At 39.9% G+C, this 22,103-nt stretch overlaps 1 protein-coding gene across 3 annotated transcripts in view; it reads right to left on the bottom strand.

Annotated features, from left to right (window-relative positions):
• Window positions 1-4,248: 4,248 nt before the first annotated feature.
• Window positions 4,249-22,103, bottom strand: part of rims4 (regulating synaptic membrane exocytosis 4) — a 28,792-nt gene continuing 10,937 nt past the window's right edge. The window contains exons 1-6 of one of the 3 annotated variants that reach the window (XM_061220362.1): window positions 19,383-19,470; window positions 18,972-19,113; window positions 11,691-11,803; window positions 10,455-10,556; window positions 8,690-8,829; window positions 4,249-6,709 (exon numbers count right to left, since the gene is read on the bottom strand). In XM_061220362.1, the coding sequence (XP_061076346.1) occupies window positions 6,491-6,709; window positions 8,690-8,829; window positions 10,455-10,556; window positions 11,691-11,803; window positions 18,972-19,048 (651 nt within the window). In that variant the 5' untranslated portion in view covers window positions 19,049-19,113; window positions 19,383-19,470 and the 3' untranslated portion in view covers window positions 4,249-6,490. The other 2 variants (XM_061220363.1, XM_061220361.1) reach the window with 2 other exon arrangements.

The raw sequence follows: 22,103 nt of genomic DNA, 5'->3' as shown, positions 1-22,103 counted from the left end.
TTCCTTTCATTGCTGGTGAGCTGGTAAGAGATGGGCTTGTAATATAATGCAATGTAATGTAATGTTTATATATGAGATTAAGGCTGCTAATTTATACATGACAACTGCTGTTTGTAAGAATCCTTCATCGAAGTATCCGGAGATGCAGACTTCATGGAAGGGCTCAATAAGGGTCCTTTGCAAACTACTTGTATGACACAATCTTGCACACTTGAGAATGTGCATCGAATTGTGTGGGGCTTCAAGGGCGGGTGTCTGACCAGACAGAGATGTTCTTGTGCTTTCTACACTATGGCCAATTATGTGTCGCCATATGAAGATGCATGCGACCGTTGTTTTGATTTAGAGGAATTGTTATGACATCACCATGCCATAACATCTGACCTGTCCAAAGCATTTTGGATCTTTGAGTTTGACCTTTTGAAAGCTAAATATTTAAGAAAAGAGGCACACATGCTTCTGAGAAAACAGATTAAGCCATTTTTTATTAACAGTTGGAATAGTTTTAACAGTTACATCAAACTGTGCATTATTCAACAGTAATATACTTTAAAATAATTCAAATCTACGTCATTAAACCAGGGAAAATAAAACATAACTCCCTGTTACAAATGACAACATCCCAGAACATGGCTGAATCCTGTTAGTCCATACCTAACAGAGGTGAGTGATATGTGCATGGACACAGACAGCATCCTATCTATATAGACCTTCTTAACCAGGCTTATAAGTCAAGGCCTGGAAGACTTAAACTCATTAAACAGCACATACACCACAAAGAGAAGACGCACTTAAAGAACAACAAGATGGTGTAAAATAACAAATCCAAATTCATTGCTGAATATTTTCAGACGAGACCACGCAATCACATGTTTGTTTAGTTTTTGTTCTCAATAGTTAGGTAGGTAGTGTCAGGTGTATTTACATTTTTGCTTCACAAGACCGCTGGAGTCTCTGATTTTAAGGCTTCTAAGTCAGAGTGTGTGATATAGACTCAAGAATAAGAGGAAATGATGCAAGAGATGACCTCACAGAAACCCCCCTGCTGCGCAGATCGCCCAGGTAACAGCTGAATGACTGCTAATTGAGGAATCTGCCACACACTGGAATCCATTTTATTTTTCATTGGTGTCATTCTGCCTGAAATTAAAAGTATAATTTAGATAAAGATAATAATAATAATAATAATAATAATAGAATAATGTAGGATATTATTATTATTATTATTATTATTATTATTATTAGTATTAGTCTTATGAATAGCACTTTCAGAATGTTGTTATGGGTTGGATGATGATTGTATCAATTGATCATTTTTGTAATCTGGTACTGTACATATATATTTGGATACATCTCTAGCATTCCCTATGGCTGATCATTCAAATGTCATTATGGAGGGGCATTGGGTGATTTAGGGGAAAGAACCCTGAAGATTTTTGGGTGCAAATTCCTGTCGTACCTCTGAGTGTCAAACGTAACTTCACTTTCTTTTGCCTGCTGGGCATATGCTATAAATTATAAATGTATAATATATATAAAACGAGGACGGAAGGAAGGGCCACCTTGGATAGGTGTGTTTCACACATGAAGCTTCAGAGATGCTAGCATGCGTCATTTCATTGGTGTGAATTTTCGTTTCTTTTTTAGTTGCGCCGACTAACAAAGGGATTCCATTTCCTCTGACTGCTTCTTAAAATTCAGACCCGGCTTGGGATTCTGCTCAAATCGGCTTTTGGACTCCCAATTTTCTGGATGTCATTCCAGTTTTCACAGTTTTGTAATTACTGATGCAATATGCCCTGGCAAACAAGCGACCGTTTCCCCCCCCGAAAAAAGGGTCCAATTTCTCCCGACCGTGTAGAGGGTGGGAGGTGTGATTGAAATGAAAGGCATCAGACAAGCCGTGAGCCTTCGCACATACAGTGGACCCAGACTGTGTTCTGCGCATCGCCGCTGTATCGCAGATGGAGGCTGAACGTGCGGCTGAAGTTATTGCGTCAGAACAGGGCCGCCGGACGGCTCGTTCCGTTCTGAGCGTGCGGACACGCTACATCGAGTCGTCTCCGTGCCAACGCCTGCCGCGGCCGGCCGCCTCGCAGTGCGGCGCGTGTGATTGGCTACCCCGTGTTGGGGGAGCTGACTTCCACCCAGCGGCTGTGCAGCTCCATGGGCTGTCTGTGGAAGAAGAGCACGTGCCGTCTTGCAGCCTTCTGAATTCAGACCCGGAGACGTGATGGCCCAGGTGTCCGGTTAGAGCCGCCCGTTCTTATCCGAAAAGGGCTTTTTGTTTTGGCCCACCGCTACAACACCTGAATCCACTTATCAAGATTGAGTAGAATCAGGCTTGATTGAATAGCATGAGTAGATAATCAGTTGAATCAGGTAGTGTAGTGTTGTGCTAAAACAAAAACTTGCATCCACACCACAGCCCTTGATAAGATTGGACACCTGTGAATCTAAGACCCAGCAATACATGCAATTTATTTTGTTTCCTTTCCTTGCCTCTTTTTGTCATTCACAGTGCCAGGCAAGGAAAGAAGCAAGGATGGAGGAATCAAGGAAATGTACTGGGCAATGTCCTTGCTCTTACAAGCATCAGTTTGAAGCCCTGTCAATAACAGACATGGCTGATTGGGAGAGGTGGATCCACAGATCCATTGCAGGTTATATTTTCGCAAAGGATAAGCTCCTATTTCCTTGCTTCAGGAGCCTCCTAGCTCCTTGCTCCTAGCTCCTTCAAAGAGCATTTAAACTTGTTATTCAACTGATTGGAGGTCAGTTGAATAACGAGGAGACAAGGAAGGATAAAATAAGCGATTGGAATGTGCTTAGGGAGTTGTGTCTAAACTACCTTGGAAAATCAGAGAATATTTCATTGCTTGTTAAGCTTGATTACTGTATCCAGGTTATTGCCAATGTGTCATCACATTCTTTCAAATTAAAATGAATTAGACAATAATTCAAAGAAAAATAATCGCATGCGCATTATTGAGAAATTATGCAGACTACAATACGTGATACTCAAAAATACCATCAACTTGCCATCAGGAACCTTGTGACATGAGTTTAGTGGACTCCACCACAGTGATAATTACAAAAGCCCCTTACATTACAATTGGCTGAAAAAGGAAACTTCCTGTTATATAGTAATAATAGATATGTAAGATTTTCATTTTTTAATAATGTGTAAGTCATTTTGTTTAGAGAAATATAATTGTCCAGTGCAATTGTTCTTGATTAGAAGGTATTTTTTAGTTGAGTTACTTGTCTTATTTCTGGTTAATGTTATTCTCTCACTACAAATGAAAGAGCCTTTGGGAGAAAGAGAATCAGAGAACAGAACAAAGGCCAGTTTTTTCCTTAATTACCAATAACTGTTACAATATGAGAAATGTTGCTGTGGTGGACATTTTGTCGATCAAATCTTATAATATATGACGACTATGAATACTTGGGGGATCAAGCATTATTATCCTGGAACAACTATAAGCTGTGTTACAACACAATTCTGCATGTTTATTTTTAAATAAACCAAAAATGGCGCCATTTTTGGCACCAGCTGTGTATAAATTTCCAATGCGAAACAATCTTGGAAGTCAGTTTAATAAAATGAATGTGTGCTCCTTTAAAGGGAAAACTAATTTTAACCATGATTTAACCAAATATTTCCATGATTTACTACTGTATCTTGATGTGGGTGTACTGTACATGGAGAATATACATATCTTATTTTATGAGTCTCCAAAGGGAAAATGTCAAATAAATTTTAAACTAAACCACAGCCACACTTTCAATTTCATTTTAAATTCTCACATCAGATTTTAGAAACAAAGCTGAAGTATAACATGACTTTGTAATACAATGTACTTATGTTTTACTGTTTCCTTGGTGTATGTCAGAAATATCACTTAAGCTTCCATTTCCATTCTATTGGTACAAATCAAATCCATGATGGCAATGATTTAATGTCCGAGGAACATGAGTACTGTAGATCGTGCCAGGGTGGGGCAGTTTTATGACTATTTATGACAAAACCTGGAATTGAATACATCTACTGTACCTCACCATTTCTTGAACAATTTTGGACGCACACACACACTCACACGGACACAAACACACTCATAATGAGATGTCTTAAATTTGTGCTGGTACAGAACAATATATTAAAAAAAACTAGAAACTTTTTTAGATACATTTGTACATTATGCATGAAATACATTTCTAGTTTAATTTACTTCGAATGGACAAGTGAATTTCACATATTATTTTTTAAATGTTTTCCTCAGACTACCATTACATTATTTTATAAAGTCTTTAAATAAAAAATAATTTAAATTAAAAAAAACACATTGGTGTGCTGACTTAATTAATCATGCATGTTTTATTTATTTTGAAATGATATTTATTGTATTTTTAAATAACATTTGGTTATTGGCTCTGATCAGGCAATACCAGAAGAAATAAGGAGCTTGTTAATTATTGCTTCATAAATTATAGTTCTTAAATTAAAACGTAGGTGCAGAGTACATTGCAATGCCCTTTCAGCTACACTGTACAAAGTGTCAGTTATAAAACATTCTGATTGCTGTTTACTGGTTTCTCGAAGATTCAAGTTCCATTTTCCAGCAGCTAGAAACATTTTACTTTGTTTAAAAATGTTAAAGTGTTTTGTGGTCTTGCCACAAAACCTCATTCGGATTTAGTGGTCTGTCATAATGCACATTGTTTATAAATGTTACAATATCCTTATTACAAAACTATATAATAGAATAGCTTTATTTTCAATTCAAGTTTAATTTCTCTTTTGTATGTATAATTGACTTTTACATGGCGATCCAAGGTGGTACATGATAAACTGTAAACATGTAAAACACCTGCAATCCATGTTGTAAGCAATAGAGAAATATGTTATGTACGATGCATTAAGAAATGATGTTTCAACGTTGGTGTTGGAATTTGCTTTCAAAAAAGGACCGATGTTCCTGCATCTTTTCTTTACTGTGTATTTTGGTATAAAGTAGCCCAGATTGGAATTTTTAAACATTTTTTTTCTTATTTCAGTGTTTTTTAATCATAATGTGTCATTCATTGTAAAAAAAAAAACACATATGATTTCACTTCTGTATTCTTCACAGTACAATGCAAATTTGCCTCTATAATTAACTACTTTAGTCTGCTGCTACATCGTTAATCCCTACTTCATGATTTTTCAGTTTGTCAAGCAAAATATTTCTGGCAATTGCCCAGTAACAACAATCCCATGCTTTTCTAAATCTTCCTTATTATTTTGTATTAAGCTATATAGTCTCTCATGCTGAACGCTAATGCTACAAGATTGCTGTGCTACCAAAGTCCAGTTGTGTACCTGTGTCTCTCTTTTTTAAAATTACGAATCAATACAGCAAAAGACTTTGGCTCACATCAGATTATCAATAATGTAAAAAAGGAAATAAATAAATAATGACAATAAAGTGCACAAATAGCCCGTTAAATTGAACATTCGTTCAGCTAATATTTCGCTGTGTGTACACTCATTTCAATTCTTCGCCTTTTAGCTTGCAGCTTCAGCTTTGTAATCAGATGATTCCTGTCAGATGACATACAATGCTTTTTTTAAGTTCAAATGTTATTGTTATTGACTTATCCAACAGATATGTTTCACATTGATTCAACGGGATAACAAATATTTAGAAAAGTACTGAACCTAATTCTAATACTTCAATATACTGTATCTTTTAAAAGCAGTCATCTGATGTTTCAGTCCAAGAAGACACTCTTAATTCACAGAACAATGGCACAAGCCACAAAGTAAAGACACTTGCTGGTAAATTGGCACAGTAAACAGAAGAAAAATATATAATAAATATTAATAAATCAAGGGGCGAGCCAAGCTTCAAAGACAAACATTCATGTTTCTTCTTGAGCAGAAATTCAGATACACAACAGCGAAAGTGAATGCAGTCCAGCCTCCGAAACCCGAGTGTGTGACAGCGAGCTCTGGATCGTCGGTGAAAGGGCATAACCGGCTTTGCGTAACTAAGGATGCCTTCCCGCCTTGCCCTCGGGCCTGTTGCCATGGATGTCGGTCGTCGCCCCGATATTGCACGTGCCCTACGGTGTGGCAGAAACGTGGAGGCAGCGTTCCGGATGGTAATCTCCGTGATGGATAGTCGTCCTCGGGTGAGCTAGGGTGAGCGTCGTTTCGATTCGACAAAACCCAGGAACCCGCCACCCCTGACCGTACGGGGCGCTTGGGAGCAAAGCCCAGCTCAGCGGCGCGAATCAGGTGCTGGTCCGAGTTTCCGTCGCCATGGAAACACCAATCAAGCGTCAAATTTTTCTGCGCGCCACACCTGCCCGGCGCTTCCTCGGAGCGGGCCTGCTGACGTCCCAAACGCGGAGAGGGGGGAGGGGGGGGGGACCCTGGGAAGGGCGGGGCAGGCAATGAGAGAGTTCCGGAAAAGAAAAACGAAGCCAGCCGGTGGCGGTATTAGGAACGGTCGCAGCAGGGCGCCACTGTGCTCTCCAGGGACAGCTGGGAGGAGTGGCGGATCAGAGGCGCCATGGTGGGGTCCACCATGGAGGAGGTGGGGAAAAGCTTGTACCAGCCAATCACCATGCTCGACAAATCCAGCTCCTCCAATAAGATGCGAGCCACGCCCATGAAGCACTTGCGATCCATGCGTCCGTAGTTTCCCCAAACGATTACCTGCAGAAGAAAAAAAAAACAAGATGAGTCCGGTTGGGTTGGCTAAGCAATACGCTTCAGTATACAAATGGACACTGCTGTTTCTGTTCAATTTCAATAATCTAGACATTCATTGGAAATTAACATGACTGGCAGACTGAAAAAAGAATATTTTGCTTCACTGCAAAACATGTCTGTCTTAAGTGTTAAGACAAGTGTTCAGAAAGACTCAACACTTTTTCTCAATAGAAAATATTAGCTCGTTTTACTTTACTGTTTGCGTCACAAGTTAAATTTTCTTACCACATTGGCAAATCTTCAACTGTCTCCCCTCTTGGTAATATTTTGTCCCATTTAGCAAACAAATAATATAAATCATCTAAACATATTTTCCCAAGTTTAAACAACTGAAATCCTGTTGCAGGCAGCCAAAATATCCACTTCAAAAAAATATTTAATGCCATTAATGCCTTACAGTCGAAATTGTGATATCATTAATGATCCAGGGTTCTACATGCTAAGTAATGTTACGTGCGTCTGTGGTAACCAAGGGTAGTGTTACACAAAATGAACGTATAAATGTTCACAGGGCCCACAATGGGCCACCCCTACATTAAATAGCTTGTCTCTGCTTATCTCATAGTGTAAGGTATCACTGCTGTTTATATTTATCATCCTGTGCATGCAAGACGGCTTTCACCTAGATGCCCTTCACATTCTGCGTTACCCTTTGAAAAGCTTTTTTCCTTTGAGAATGTAACATTTGTTTTGACAGTGTGGAGTAAATGTTCTCTTCCAAAAAAAAAAAATTCTGATTAATGTTAAACACTTGCTTTTTTATCTAATGCCAAATGAAGGGAAAAAAAGCGAGTGATTTATCTCCCGCCCTCCACCAGAAGACTCCCAGAAGCCGAAGTGTGTCAGAGACTAAAGATTAGACGGGCGTGCCAGATCCAAATATTCAGCGACGAGACACCAAATTATTCTCATAATTATTCACCAGCGGCTGAAACAAATTTTATGCAAGGCTATTAGCCTAGATTCTCTATTAACCTGGCTGCTCTGATCTAGATTCTTCTATGGGAATCAAGCCCCCCCCCCAGTGTCTTCTATGTGGGAATCCTTCCAAAAGGGCTATTATGTTCAGATGCAACTGGATTCAAAGCACTACATAGCAAAATCCTTCTGATCGGATCGGATCAAGCTCGTCCCCAAACTCCCAACTATGGATTTGCATAGGTGCGACTGTGACGATTCTCCAGAAAAGAGAATGTCTTTGTTATCATTTTTGTCTGTATGTTGTTGTTACAGCTGCTCCCTTCTAGGTCCAAGCCATTTCCTTCTAGATCAGTGCTTCCACCATGATAGGGCATGGTAAGGTAGAACATTACAGTTGAACTTTGAATATGACATTTTCAATGAACGTTTTCTCAAATTAGTACAAATCCACATTCACCCTGACTTCCAGTATATCCAAGGTCCTGTTTCACAAGGCAGGATTGAATTAGCTGGATAACTGCACTGAGTAAAACCTGGAACAGCTCTTTTTATTTCAGTCCATACTCCAGATTTGGAGGGGTTCCGGGCATTACTCAGTGCAGTTATCTGGCTACAGGAACTCGGTAATCTTGCTTTGTGATATACCCCCCAGGATTCCCATCAGATCCCAGAACAAACTGCCTTCCAAAATCATTCTTGTAAACATGACCATGAGTCTTTTCTCCTGTACAGAAAGCTTGTGTTTAATGAGCTGTTATCCTCAGCTGCCCTTTACAGGAGTTCTGCCTGAAAGCCTTTTAAGGGGGTTAAGGAAATGGAAGGAATGGGAAAGGAATATTTTTCCCCTCAGTGACTTTCTACTACTTTTACTTTGTATGGCCCTGTTCAGCTACAGAAATAAAGACCAATTGATTGATGGATTAATTGACTGGTTGGTTGGTTGATTGATTGACTGGTTGGTTGTTGATTGATTGACTGGTTGGTTGAATGAAGCCTCCATACCTGTACAACCTTCCCCTGAGGGCTCTCTGAGAATACCAGGACCTGGTTGTAGAGTGGATCCAAGGCCTTCCGCGCCGACTTGGTCTTCTTTTTGGCAATGCAGATACCATGTTCAAGTAGGTACACTTTTATATAAGCAGCTGGCAATGAAAGAATGACATGAATTACTCGTCTCTTTGAGGCTCAACCAGCTCATATCCTCCAAAGACACATCTTAGGGGACATGAGTAGCTGGTCTTACACTCAAGAAACTTTTTGAAGATATTTTCACTGCAACGTGTTTTTATCATCCAAGACACATGATATCTTTGTGTCAAAAAATATACTTCAACTTTTTTCTTAGAAGGTTATAAAATCATATTCTTTCAATGGGTTTTGGATCATTTTAGATGATATTTAATGATGTTTAAGAGGCTAGTCAGGACTCAACGCTAACATTCTTTCCAAGGAGCACGTGTGCCTTGAAGTTGAACAAATTAGGAACACACTAATGCATTCAAATGAGTAGATGTAGATGTGCTCTTAAATTATTTTACAGTTAGCACACATTCATTTTCTGGAGCAAATGTTCCTAAAATGGGAGCACTGTAGAGCCCTTATTCACACAAAAGGTGTAACATCAGGCATGCTAATTAAGCGTTCACTTGCTGGCTGGTTAGTTAAGTACAGTCAATACTTAAGCTCGCTAACATTATGCTATCCAGGCGTAACTGAATGCCATATTTCTTGGTGTCATGCTGTTGAAAAGAGAAAAGCATGGGGTTGAGGCTAAGCTTAGCAGCTGCTACATTAGTGTGCCATAGCACACCAAGGCAGGAAGAAAGACTTAAAGAAGCTTAACTAGATTTTGAAGAATGAGCAAAATATTTTAATATTCAGCATAATTAATCCCAATGTACATACTGTGGGATTTTGCTAAGATTTTCTTGGCCTTAACAGGATTATTAAAATCTGCATGGCTGTGTTTAACTCTCCAGTTTCCATTAATTTGGGCTTAAATTTCAAACAAGCAATATACAGAGGGAAACACTGTCATTTTGTTTTTTGGTCTTTGATGTTCTGTCTACTGACCAGCCTCTTCAGTGCAATTAATTATCCATCTGTGGTATTTCATGAGCTGAATTCTTTATCGAAAAACACGCAATCGATGTTTATGTAATCAGTGTTTTATGCTCTATTTTTACATTTCAAACACTTAGCACAAGCATGCAAAAGAACCATTTGTGCAATTGCTGTGTGTTACTAAGGTTAATGAGGACTTTTGTACACATGCCATTAGCCTCTCTATGGTGTCCATTAGCACTGTGCCCCCTTAACCATTCTATGGTGTATGCTATTAAGACATCCCAATAAAGAGACATACCCATGACATTTAAAGTGACAGTACCACATAAATTGATTATTTTGCCAGTTTGACACACTTTCCGTGTCGCGTTTCAGAACTTGCCCCATTTTGCCAGCCCGTAAAATGAGCAGCACACGGATGCAAAAGAGCCATTTGTGCAACTGTTTCGCAATTTACATTTAGATGTCTGTGATGTCCGTGTGAAGGAAACTAGGAGCTTGGATTATAAATATTGCAGCCATATAACTGTCCCATTCTACCTGTGTGAACTACATATTGTCAGATTTAAACAAAAACAACAGTGAATAATATAAGGGAGCACAGTCTATGCTGAGGGTAGTGCCACAAGAACTTGACAGTGAAATATAACCAGTAGTTTCTCACAGGGCTGTCCTCACAGGAAAGGTATTGCCGGATTACCTGGGGGGCCTTTTGATCCAGGCCTCACGGTGAGCCCTCTGGCTTGGATAATCTCCACCTCCAGTTTTCCGTTCCTCTCCATCAGGCCGATCTCCACATCGCCTAAACAAGGAGAAACCAACCTGTGTTTTCACTCACCGGCAGTAACCATGCTCTGAATTCAATCAACTAAAGGGTTTTCTTTTTTGTTGTTTTCCAAGACAGCTTGGCGAGTTCAGTGCTCACCAACTGTCAAAAATGTGTACTTGAAGAACAGCATAACTTTTTTACTTGGGGGAACTTAAGGAAGTTAGACGAGCATTTGTTTGCTAGCACAAAGAATAAGAACATATGATGCGACGAGACACGTTGTGAAACTTTCCTCGCCAACTCCTCAGAACTTCTAGAGAATGCAGAGAAATTGTAACACGCTTCCTATTAGCATGTGCACGGGCAAGCCAATTTAAGAGCCATAGAAGGCTGGAATAATGTGGACTGGCAGAGGGCATTGTTGGTACCATGTCCATTTGTCACTAACGCTATCATCTATTGGGGAGTAGTACAGTAGTACAGTATAGCCGGACACACATGCTGGGTGCTACGAAGCTTAATGAGAACATGCCATCAGCCTCTCTAGGCTGTCCATTAACAATCTGTCCCGTTAACCAATCTGGGATGAGTGCTATTATAACATGAGAATAGTCAGAGATGCCCATCTCATTTAAAGGGACAGCAGCACAGAAATTGACTCATCCATTTAAAGTGACAGTAGCACAGAAATGGACTCACCCATTTAAAGCGACAGCAGCACAGAAATGGACTCACCCATTTATAGTGACAGTAGCACAGAAATGGACTCACCCATTTAAAGCGACAGCAGCACAGAAATGGACTCACCCATTTAAAGCGACAGTAGCACAGAAATAGACTCACCCATTTAAAGTGACAGTAGCACAGAAATAGACTCACCCATTTAAAGTGACAGTAGCACAGAAATAGACTCACCCATTTAAAGTGACAGTAGCACAGAAATAGACTCACCCATTTAAAGTGACAGTAGGACAGAAATAGACTCACCCATTTAAAGTGACAGTAGCACAGAAATAGACTCACCCATTTAAAGTGACAGTAGCACAGAAATAGACTCACCCATTTAAAGTGACAGTAGCACAGAAATAGACTCACCCATTTAAAGTGACAGTAGCACAGAAATAGACTCACCCATTTAAAGTGACAGTAGCACAGAAATAGACTCACCCATTGAAGTTGTTGCCAGAGTCTGTCGGCCCACAAACTGAGCCGGGCCCATTCCATCCAGGAAGTCGCTGAACTGGGCATCTGAGGACAGGCACATCCTACTGTAGGTCAGACTGGGTGAGGAGAGGGGTGGGTTGGGGTGAGGGAGGGAAGGAGGGAGGAGAGAGAGAGATGGATCATTACAAATCCCTGCCTGCCATGTTTATGGTAGGAGTTCCAGATGGTTTATGTTTTATGACGCCTATGATTTCACACAGCCATTCTTACATAAAAAATTAATAATTTCAGAAAGTTAATTTTCAGGCTTCAAGAGAACGAGCGTTCTGGGAAGGTTATCAGTCAGATTTTCAACAGCCGAATGCAGTTACTGTCAACTACCTCTGCTACCGAATTGAACAGGGTGAAAGTTTGTAGCAGAGACTGATGCTAACTGCACTCAGGATGTGAGAGGCTGTCGTGGTCCTTGCCTGTTATTTGATTTGCTGTTTATATTTCCCTTTCCTGTGTGTATTTACATTGCTGACTATATTTTCATGTGTTTCAATGTATTATTGCTAGTTTGTATCTGGAAAGGGCTTTTAATGCATGTGAGTATTATTATTATTATTATTATTATTATTATTATTATCATTATTATTGTTGATTAACAGTATATCATTGACAAACATTTGACCAGTTAATTAGTCTCAAAAGCAGAATTGTAACTTTTTCAAATAAGCTGTTTATTGGCAGAACTGTTTTGAAAACCATTAAATACCACACTGAGGTCATGAAGGATGGTAAGTGTGGAGAGTGCATGGGGAAGAAGCATACAGTACTTACTACAAGTACATATTATGAGTACATACTATACTGCACCAAATGCACTTAAACTACTGTTATTTATCTGGAATATAGGAAGATTTCCATTTTTGGTGTTTATTTGGTTGTTACAAATAAATGGGGCTAAAATACAACATTTAATTAATGCACAATACATTAAACTCTTCGTAGCCATGTTTCGAATTATTGAATAAATTGCAAAGTATATTCATGCAGTAGCTAACAACCCCATCGGTTCAGCTAGCGTCCCGGTTTGCGCAGTTGCATAATTCTGGAAGCTTTCGATAAAGCTCCTCCCGTGCTGTGGGGTGGAGGGCCGGGGTTTTGAGAGTCGTTCTGTGCCCTTCGACCCTCCGGGATAGAGACGCAGCAGAGAGGCTCTCCGGCAAGCAGCCACGGGTGGTGGGAGCCTAAACCCTCAGGAATTAACGAGTGTGTGGTTTTTGGCAGTGGCGAGGCAAACAGAATGTGGCGTTCAAAGGGGGAGGGTGCGGCGCAAAGCCACGCAGGTGTTTCGCAGTTGGTCTGCGCGAGTCTCAGCGGGGGAGATTTACCGCACGGAGCACGTTTCCAAGTAGCGCGGGCTGACGTGCTGCCAGCTACAGATCCAGCTCTCGTGGGTGTCGTAGTAGCCTTTTAAGATATTTCCGGATGCTAGTACTTGGTATTTTAGTTTTTTTAGTTTTTTTTTACCAAACATCCGTCTAAAAAGCCTGCAGGTCTCTGAAAACGTGAATTGATATGCACCGTTAAACGGAATAACATCCTGTGTTATCCCCTGCAAATCCCCCTCCCCAAAATCATCTCTGTACACTCAGTGACAGACACGAATCCAGAGCTAGGAACTGATAATGCAGATCAGCATTGGAGTATTATTTACTATTATAAACTGTATTATAAAACTGAAAAATATTATCTGAAAAATATTATGTATAACACAGGGCTGGGAAATAACAGGGTAGAAATGTGATCAATGTGATAAAGTGCTTAATTTCCTTGCCAATGACAAACTTATAAAAAATAGTCCATTGTGTATCCATACGAGAGTTCAGTTTGTAATTATTTGCACTGATAAGATTGTCAAGCGGCTGTGTTCTGTGTTCATATTTGGCCCGGCTGTTAAAAAGCAATGTCTGTATTGACTTGAATACCGACTTTCAGAGTCCAGATATTAAGATACAGTGCAGTCCATAAATATTTGGACAGTGACACATTTTTTGTTGTTTTCAGGAAACAAACCTTTGCAGAGTGCAGACGTTCAACTTTTATTTGAGGGTTTTTACACCCTCAAAGTAAACCGTGTAGGAATTACAGCCCTTTTAATATATATCGCCCACCAACTTAAGGGGACCAAAAGCAACAGGACAAATTAACATTAACTGAAATAAAGTCATCGAATCCAATATTTCCTGGCAAATCCTTGGATAATGGATCAATGGATATGTAATGAGTGCTGGCGGGGGGCTTGAAGAGAACATGGCCGCCCGCCCCACGTTCTCTTCTCGTCCTTTTCCCCGCGTATTTTTATCCTGGTCTCCTTCTCCTCCGCGCCCAACCAACCCGCTCCCGCTGCTTATCACCGAGGTGTCGAAGGGCCGTAATTAATTTCCCTTTCCAGTTCTGACCTCCATTTTTTATTCCTTTTTTTTTTCTTCTTCCTCTTCTTTTTTCGCCCCGGTCTATTTTTAAGCTACTGTTGGGATGGCCCTAACCAGATGCTGCTCGTTTTTCGGGGAGGGCAGGGGTCTCTAGTGACACCCCCGGTCCCCACCTCCTTCTCATCTCCACTGCTCTCTGTGTTCATCTGTCCCACACTGGCCTCGAAAATTCAGTCCCTCAATTTCCCGCCTCTGTACGCGGTATTAATGAGCACAGAGACATTGAATAGAGCTGCTCATAAAGACTGGAAATCCCTGTTTAATTGGAATGTCAATACGAATACATGAAATGGCAAATGTAAATGGTATTATTCATTTGAATTATTTGAATTACAATTTAGTTTTTTGATCCATCTCAGCTTGATCACAACAGTTTGATGGATGATTAAAAGTCTGAATATTATGAATGGTGAAACGTACTGACTGCCTTAAACCTGGTTAATATAACAAATGAAAAATAATTAAATTATGTAATTATGTATTTGTATGGAGAGAAAAAACAGGACCATGTCTGGCACTGGAGGACCAGGGTTGACCTCCCCTGGTTTCGGATATGTACTGTATGTTCATATGTAGAGATTCCAGGCACAGCCTCGCAAGGCGACGGGTGGAGAAAGCGCATTACTAAGGCAATCTACTCCGTGGTCCTGTAATCTCTCCTTGACCTCCTTCTGGTTCTCGTCTCAATGCCGCATTCGGAGGGGATTCAGGCCGGCTAGCGCCACCACTCACCCAGCCACTCAAATCAAGGTCCAATCCCCAGCCCCGCCACCACCCAACCCAAAAAGAACAATCACAATCATTTCAGCCCTGATGGCCATTGTACGCATTTCTTCCGGGCTATTATATATAAGTCCTGTTGCTAGTTTCGCATTCATGAGGTACTTGACCCGCGGTATAATTAAATATCTTCCTCGTGTCAGAAACGCACTCCGTCCATAAATTTCGCTTAAACCGCGCCCGGCGAGGTCATCCTGCGGTTGTTTTGCTGTAGGGGGCGGGCGCAAGGTTACTCAATGACGTACTGGAAGGGCTTGTGCTCCCTTGATTGATTCGGTTACAGAGTGCAACCTCACCAAACATTTATAGCACGGTCCGAGGGCGAAGGGAACTTTCCACAGCACTGCTAAAAGCCCTGACGTTTTACAACCAGAAGAGGGTAATGGCCAATACTGCCAAATTAATTACTGTCTTTATAAATTATTGTTGAGGGCACTGGATGACCAGCAAGTGGCAATACAGGAACAGTTCTAGCCTTCTGCTGCCCTTGGTCAGAGTGCGGGATGGGTGGGGGGGTGTGAGGGGGATGGTAGGGGGTGCTGGAGATGGCAATTGCGGGCACATTTACCACCCCTAGCCCTAGGCAACCACCTACATCGCCTATGCCTAGAACCGGCGCTGTGTTATTATTTTGTGATGTACATTAAATTACTTATGAGACTTGTTTCCCTATTACATTTCTATTATGTTCTATGCCTCTATAATAGTGAGAGGTGGGAGGGGTACAGCCATTTTAGAGGTCAAGTAATGATTATAAAAAATACCTCCCATCTAGGGTATCTATCTGGCTTTTGGCCTTAAGAGTTGCGATAAGTAGTTTTCATCCTTTCAGTAAAAATCACCATTGGAGGTTGTAATATACATGTTGGATTTTGCTAAAGTAAGGTAAATAAGACCAAAGTGGCCGTAATTGGAATATCTGTACATTATTAAACACATTTACTAATAAGCATGACAATAAATTTCAAATTTTAAGTTAAAATTTCTATTTTTTCACAAACAAGCCACTGTTGCGATATGTCAGAAAGAAATGACAACTCAAAAACAATTCCTTCTGTTTTCAAAGATTAATTATTTTCCTTCAAATTGGCAACTTCTTCCCTCTAATTATCTAAAACAACACATTTTGTGCCCTGTCACAGTTTAACACATCTTAAAATACAGTACACAGGTAGAGAACACCTATAAATATAAAGTAAACTAACTTTATATCAAATAAATATAAACACAGATAACTGGCTTGATAGCTCTGTGCAAGAATAGACAGGACTTGTTATGAAGAAACAGTATTCTTTATATGAACTTTATAATTTTATGTACACACATTGTATGCACTGGGCAACGAAACACAGCAAGCTGATAATAAAATGACCAACAGTGAGATGAATTAGACTCTCTAATTATGTAAGTAATTCGAATTAGTTATTCATTTTTGTTTGACATTGACATTACATTTGTTGCATATTACATTTAGTATGCCAAAAAGTTTATTATGCCAAAATAAATTATAGCAAAATATTGCCGTCAAACTCTCTTTATAAATGCAGTGTGTTCATAATTTGTGCCAGTTCTGCCCAGGAATAAAAGATCCAAGTACAACCTCTTTAGTCTAAAACATGCAATTATGAATAAAACCACAAAGGTAATTGAACCTGTCTAATTTGAAAAAATAATTACAATGCTAATTTTCCTTGATCGTCCAAGTACAGGCTGAACCCTGCTTCATACGTGATTAAAAGCCCCAGCTGAACTGAAAGCTTCGCGTGATGTCTTTGATCACGTAGACAGTCGGCAATTAATTTGCCGACCCCTCCCAGTTAACAGCGTGCGCGACATTTATTTAGATGCAGAGACTGTAGAATGAGTCTCAGTAGGGAAAACCGCTTCACCTACGGAAGATTAGCCCTTTGATTATTCTTTCATGAGAAGATTAAGGCAATGACACCAGAATAAACAAACTGTTCGTCATGAGATCCGGTAACGGTCAATAAGAACGCCCCTTCCCTCAGAAGCTATGGAAACGACGAAAACATTTAATGGCCCGGAAATAACGTCACTGGGGATGATCAATTGATCAAGTTTTTTTTTTTCCTGCTTAAATTCCATTGGCACAAAACTGTAAGCAGATTCTACTGAATGTCACTGTGCTTAACACTCTGCTGTCATGCTTACAGACTGCAGTGAAGGGACAGCATCTATTTCACTGTGTGTTACAATACCTTAATAAGTGATTCAATGTAAAATGGTGGTTCCCAACCCTGTTCCTGGATATCTACCATCCTGTAAGTTTTCATTCCAACTCTAATTTGGCACACCTAATGCTACTGATTAGCAGCTCGAAGAGATGTCTAGCTGTTTTATGAGGTGCGCTTTGTTAAGGTTTCCAGGAACTGAATGTAAAAAAGAAACTCTAAAAGTTTGTTCCGGATTACAATGTCTGCTAAATGCTGTCACGTAATCTCCAATAGAGTCTCTCCCCTTTCCTGTCTGTGTGAAACAGAAGAGAAAGGCTGCTGGGCTGTATGTCACAGCGCTGGGGGTTTGCACACATGAGGGGGGTGTTGCAGTTCAGCCCCAGCGGGGCCTGCAGTCTGGCTGTGCACTGCAATAGCGTCGAGGAGCACGATCAAACAGCTGTGCGTTTACACGCCGCTGTGCGCTTCATCGCTTTATTACCAGAAATGCCTACGGTAAGGTACAGCACGGTGACTTTAAGACTGATTTAAACAATGGTACTGTACCTTTAACGCTATAAGCAGTAGCACTTAACCTTTAACTCTGATATAAGCAATAGTGCTGCAATATTAACACTAATTTAAGCAATGGCCCTGAACATTTAACTCTGATATAAGCAATAGTCCTGTGATTTTAACACTAATATAAGTTAATATACCTACCTGCCTACAAGAGAATTGCATATCACATACATACATAGTGGCCTAGCCCCAGCAAGCAAAATAAATACTCACAAAGTTGTTGTGGAAATGTTCTAACATTGACAAAATAATTTGGACATTTTTTACTTAATGTCAGAATGAGTCCAGGACAAGAGGACACAAATGGAAATTGGCAAAGGAGAAATTCCATACAGATATTAGGAAGCATTTTTTGACACAGCGAGTGGTCAATGTGTTGAATAGCTTGCCAGTGCATGTTGTGGAGGCAGAAACACTGGGGGATTTCAAGAACAGGCTTGATACACTGTTAGAGTCCATTTAGCTTTTAGGCAATTTAGGCAGTAGGTACACTTAGGGGTAGGAAAAGGCGAGCATTGCTGGGCTGAATGGCCTATTCTCGCCATTACCTTATGTTATGTTATGTTATGTTATATTTCTTATTCCAATAGTGTCTGAGAACCAACCAGGCAGAGGATAGGGTCTCACACTTAAGGGCCTTGATGTAACTACACTGTTTCAACTGTGTAAAAGTGAACTGTACTGTGTGTCTGTCTGCCCAACACTGCAACACACCTACAGCGCACTCTCACAACCTGCTATGTCAATAAACTTTCCTCTCTTCAATCTAACATGGGGTCTGTCTCTTCATTGACATAGAGATGATTTTACTGTGTCTGGGATCTTGTATTTAATATTATATAGTGATAATATGCAGGATATTTGCTTTCCCTGATTGTTTTGTTTTCCATTGAACCAGCACTCTCCAGGCCAGAAAGCAGGGAAACCACCGCATAGATTACAAAGGTATAGATCAGAGAAAACCCTTAAACAAAAAAAGGTGATGTTTTACTTTGCTGACATTAATAAAATAAATTATTCAATGCAATTGTAGTCATCAGACTTTTTCAGAGAAACCAATTAATTTTTTAAGGTTTTGGCTGATGCTAACAAAATAAATAAATAAATAGTGTTAGCAGCGTGTGTAGTAGCCGGGAGCTGTAGCTAGCAGCATAGTTGTTAGCATGTTAGCAGCGTGTGTAGTAGCCGGGAGCTGTAACTAGTAGCATGAATAGTTAGCGTATTAGCAATAGCCGGCAGCTGTAGCTAGCAGCGGGCATACTCACTTTCCCTCTGAGCCGTAGCTGTTCATGCTGTCTTCAATGGACTCATGGCTGGCCTGGCGGATCGTACGGCTGGGCATTTCCACCGCCAAGCCCGTCTCGGTGCTGCGCTGGATTGTCCCCTTCAACCGCCGTCCCTCTGAGTCTGCCGGAGGAAGGGCAAGTCAAGGGCAGGCCACCAAATATAAGCAAAGCTGTGACTTCTGCTGGTCAGACAATTCTCAGACACAAAATGTCTCGTACTTGGCTTCAGTAGCGGACATTCATCAACTTCTTTCAGATATCAATAAACCTCAGAGTTAATTATCTTGTTTGTTCTCTGATTTACAGCCAAGGGAACTGAACAGGTATTTAATAATAGATTGACCTCGCTCTGAATGATACCAAGCTCTCTCAGATATCGATAAAGCTCACCATGCTTGATCTGTGCACCGCAGACCTCTTAGACGGTGGTCTAATTTAAAGCTCCAGTAGACAGCAGGCTTTGAAATGTCCATCTGTCTTAAGATAACTGGAGTGATTATGTGCGCTCATTGTACAGAATCCAGCGGCAGCAGCTTCGTTACAATTAATCTGCAAACACTTGTACGCCTTGTACTTTTTGTGAATTTTGATTTATATAACCTCTTCTCTTTCATTTATACATTTATATATACCTTTAATATATATATTAAAGGTGGCTTGTATACTTTCAATTCTACAAATTGCATTTAGAGATTTTTACTCTAATTATTATTATTATTATTATTATTATTATTATTATTATTATTATTATTATTATTAGTCAGTAAATGGTGACAGTAGTATCTAAAACACAGGCTCAGATGTGGTTCGTGAGACATTACAGTATCGGCAGAATTCAAATAAAATAATCTAGATGCAGTATAACTAGCCATTTATGTTTTTTAATATTTACATGCTTTTTAAATATATTCTATTGTTATTTAAAATGTTATTGAAATGTTTGGACAATATTTATTAAGCTAATTATCTTGCTTATCTCACAATTTAATTATTTTAAATCTGATATCCAATATCTGATGTCAGAAGCGGTGACACAGTGCCCATTGTTCATCTTCGGATACTTTCGATGCCTGCGATGGGCCATACTCGATTTCTCCAGCAGGGGAAGTAAGGGTGTAGGGTTCCACATTCACGACATCTGAACCTGACCAGACTACTGTTTTATCAAACTTCTAAGGGATATCCTGGATGCTTTTACCCAAAACACAACCTTGTTTGAAATATCCACTATCAAAAAATAATAATATGTTTAAAAGCTTTTTTTCACCATCCTCACTCTTTCACCAATTAAATAAATGGCCTGGTTTCCTGTTCCCGTGTTCAGGGTTATAATTTTCAAGACTGTGTTTCGGCAAAACTAATGTACAAAACATCAGTATTAATCGGTTTCAGAGACAAAGTGGACATAATATGATTGGTTGTTGCCAAGGGAGACAGTCCAATGAAATTCAGAGATCAGTGCTATCTGTGGCTTTAAAATGGCTGCAGGCGTGCCAGTCTGGAGGGCTTCAGGCTGTATTAGTTGCCATGTTGTGATAATACCTGCTCGAGTGTATCACTATGACACAGACTTAAACACAAATAGCGGCAGCCTGGTATACTGCTTAGAGAAACCAAACAGGCTCGTTCCTAGGTACCCTTGTACCCCTGAGCAAGGTACTTAACAAGAATTGCTCCAGTAACATAGTAACATAACATGGATATTCCAGCTGTACAGATGAATACTATGTTAAAATGTTGTATACTATAAGGATGGCAACATCTGCTACATGTCTGTAATGTAATACAATGCTTTCCGAATGCTAGGGAGAATCATTTGTAACAGTAACCTGGAACCGCTGTTTGCTCCCCATTAGAAATTCTAAGCATTGGCTACCAGCTATTTCATATGCGTGTCAAACTATACAGTATTAGCCACCTGTGCTGCCCTGACATTATTTTACATTTTCTTATCGTGAAGGTGATTTATAAAATGAGATCAGGGTGGTATAAATATCCACCAGCCCCTGGGTGACAGTCCAGAGCAGACCGAACTGAAAATTGCCACTGTTCCACAAATCAGGATGGAGCAATTTTATGCAGCTGGACGGAAGAACGGTTAATGAATCGCTGCATGACACCGCACACTCAACACGCTATTCACAATTCTGATTCGCAATTGTGTAAAATGTGTTTAATAAAAAGAGTTTCAGCAGAGGGCTGGCTTTGTGTGATTTAGCCTGTGCTAATAATCAAGACATCAATTCACGCTGCTCCTTCGTGACTTCACTGTCAGCATTCATACAGTCTTATTGAAACGCGTTCATGCACGCGTATTCTTGGGTCTAAAGTTTTAGTTTTTCATTTTTAACATAACCAATCCCTGTCAATTATAATATACTAACAATGCTGGAAAACATTATCAGACTGTTCGAGTGTACTGTCTGGAGAGAGTCTAGTCTGGTCTTGAATACACCAGGGATTTCTGCTTTTGGTACATGACCTGACAAGCTGTTCCATCTGTTAAGGGCTCTTGGGTTCAAAATACATATTTATTGTTTCATTTTATTATTTAAATGGATCTAATTAAATGTAATTAATGTCCACCTACACCCCCTTTATGTGCTGACTGAACTTGACCTGAAATAACTTTTGTAATCCTTGTTATTAATCCCTTTTAAATTTTTAAAAACCACAGTAAAACATCCTCCCCCAGTCTCATTTGGCTAAGCCTGAGGAGATTAAGAGCCAAATTCAAACTGTTTGTCTGCATTTTTTATGCTTGAGTATTTTTTTTTCATATGAACACGGATTCATTTAATAATTTGGATGATTCCGGGTTCCCTCAGTGTCAAGTGACCTTGGATTCAGTATAATTAAATAGCATTTCATAAGTCGAATCAGTAGTGAATGGGTATTGTCAGTAGTCAATGGTATTATAAGCAATGTGAAATAAACAAAAAAACAGAATTCAGATGGCTCTGTAGTTAGCGAAAATGTTAGCGAGAAGAGCATTACCCACAAACCTGCGTCATCAGAACCTTAAGCGCCGTTATTTTTGAGATTGTACTGAAATAACGCTGTGCACAGGCCAAATTGTACAATGTGAGACATCTTTTTATGTCTTATTTC

This window comes from Conger conger, chromosome 14 (genome assembly GCF_963514075.1).
Source record: "Conger conger chromosome 14, fConCon1.1, whole genome shotgun sequence".
Classification (NCBI taxonomy): domain Eukaryota; kingdom Metazoa; phylum Chordata; class Actinopteri; order Anguilliformes; family Congridae; genus Conger; species Conger conger.
This window is presented reverse-complemented; position numbering and strand designations above follow the sequence as displayed.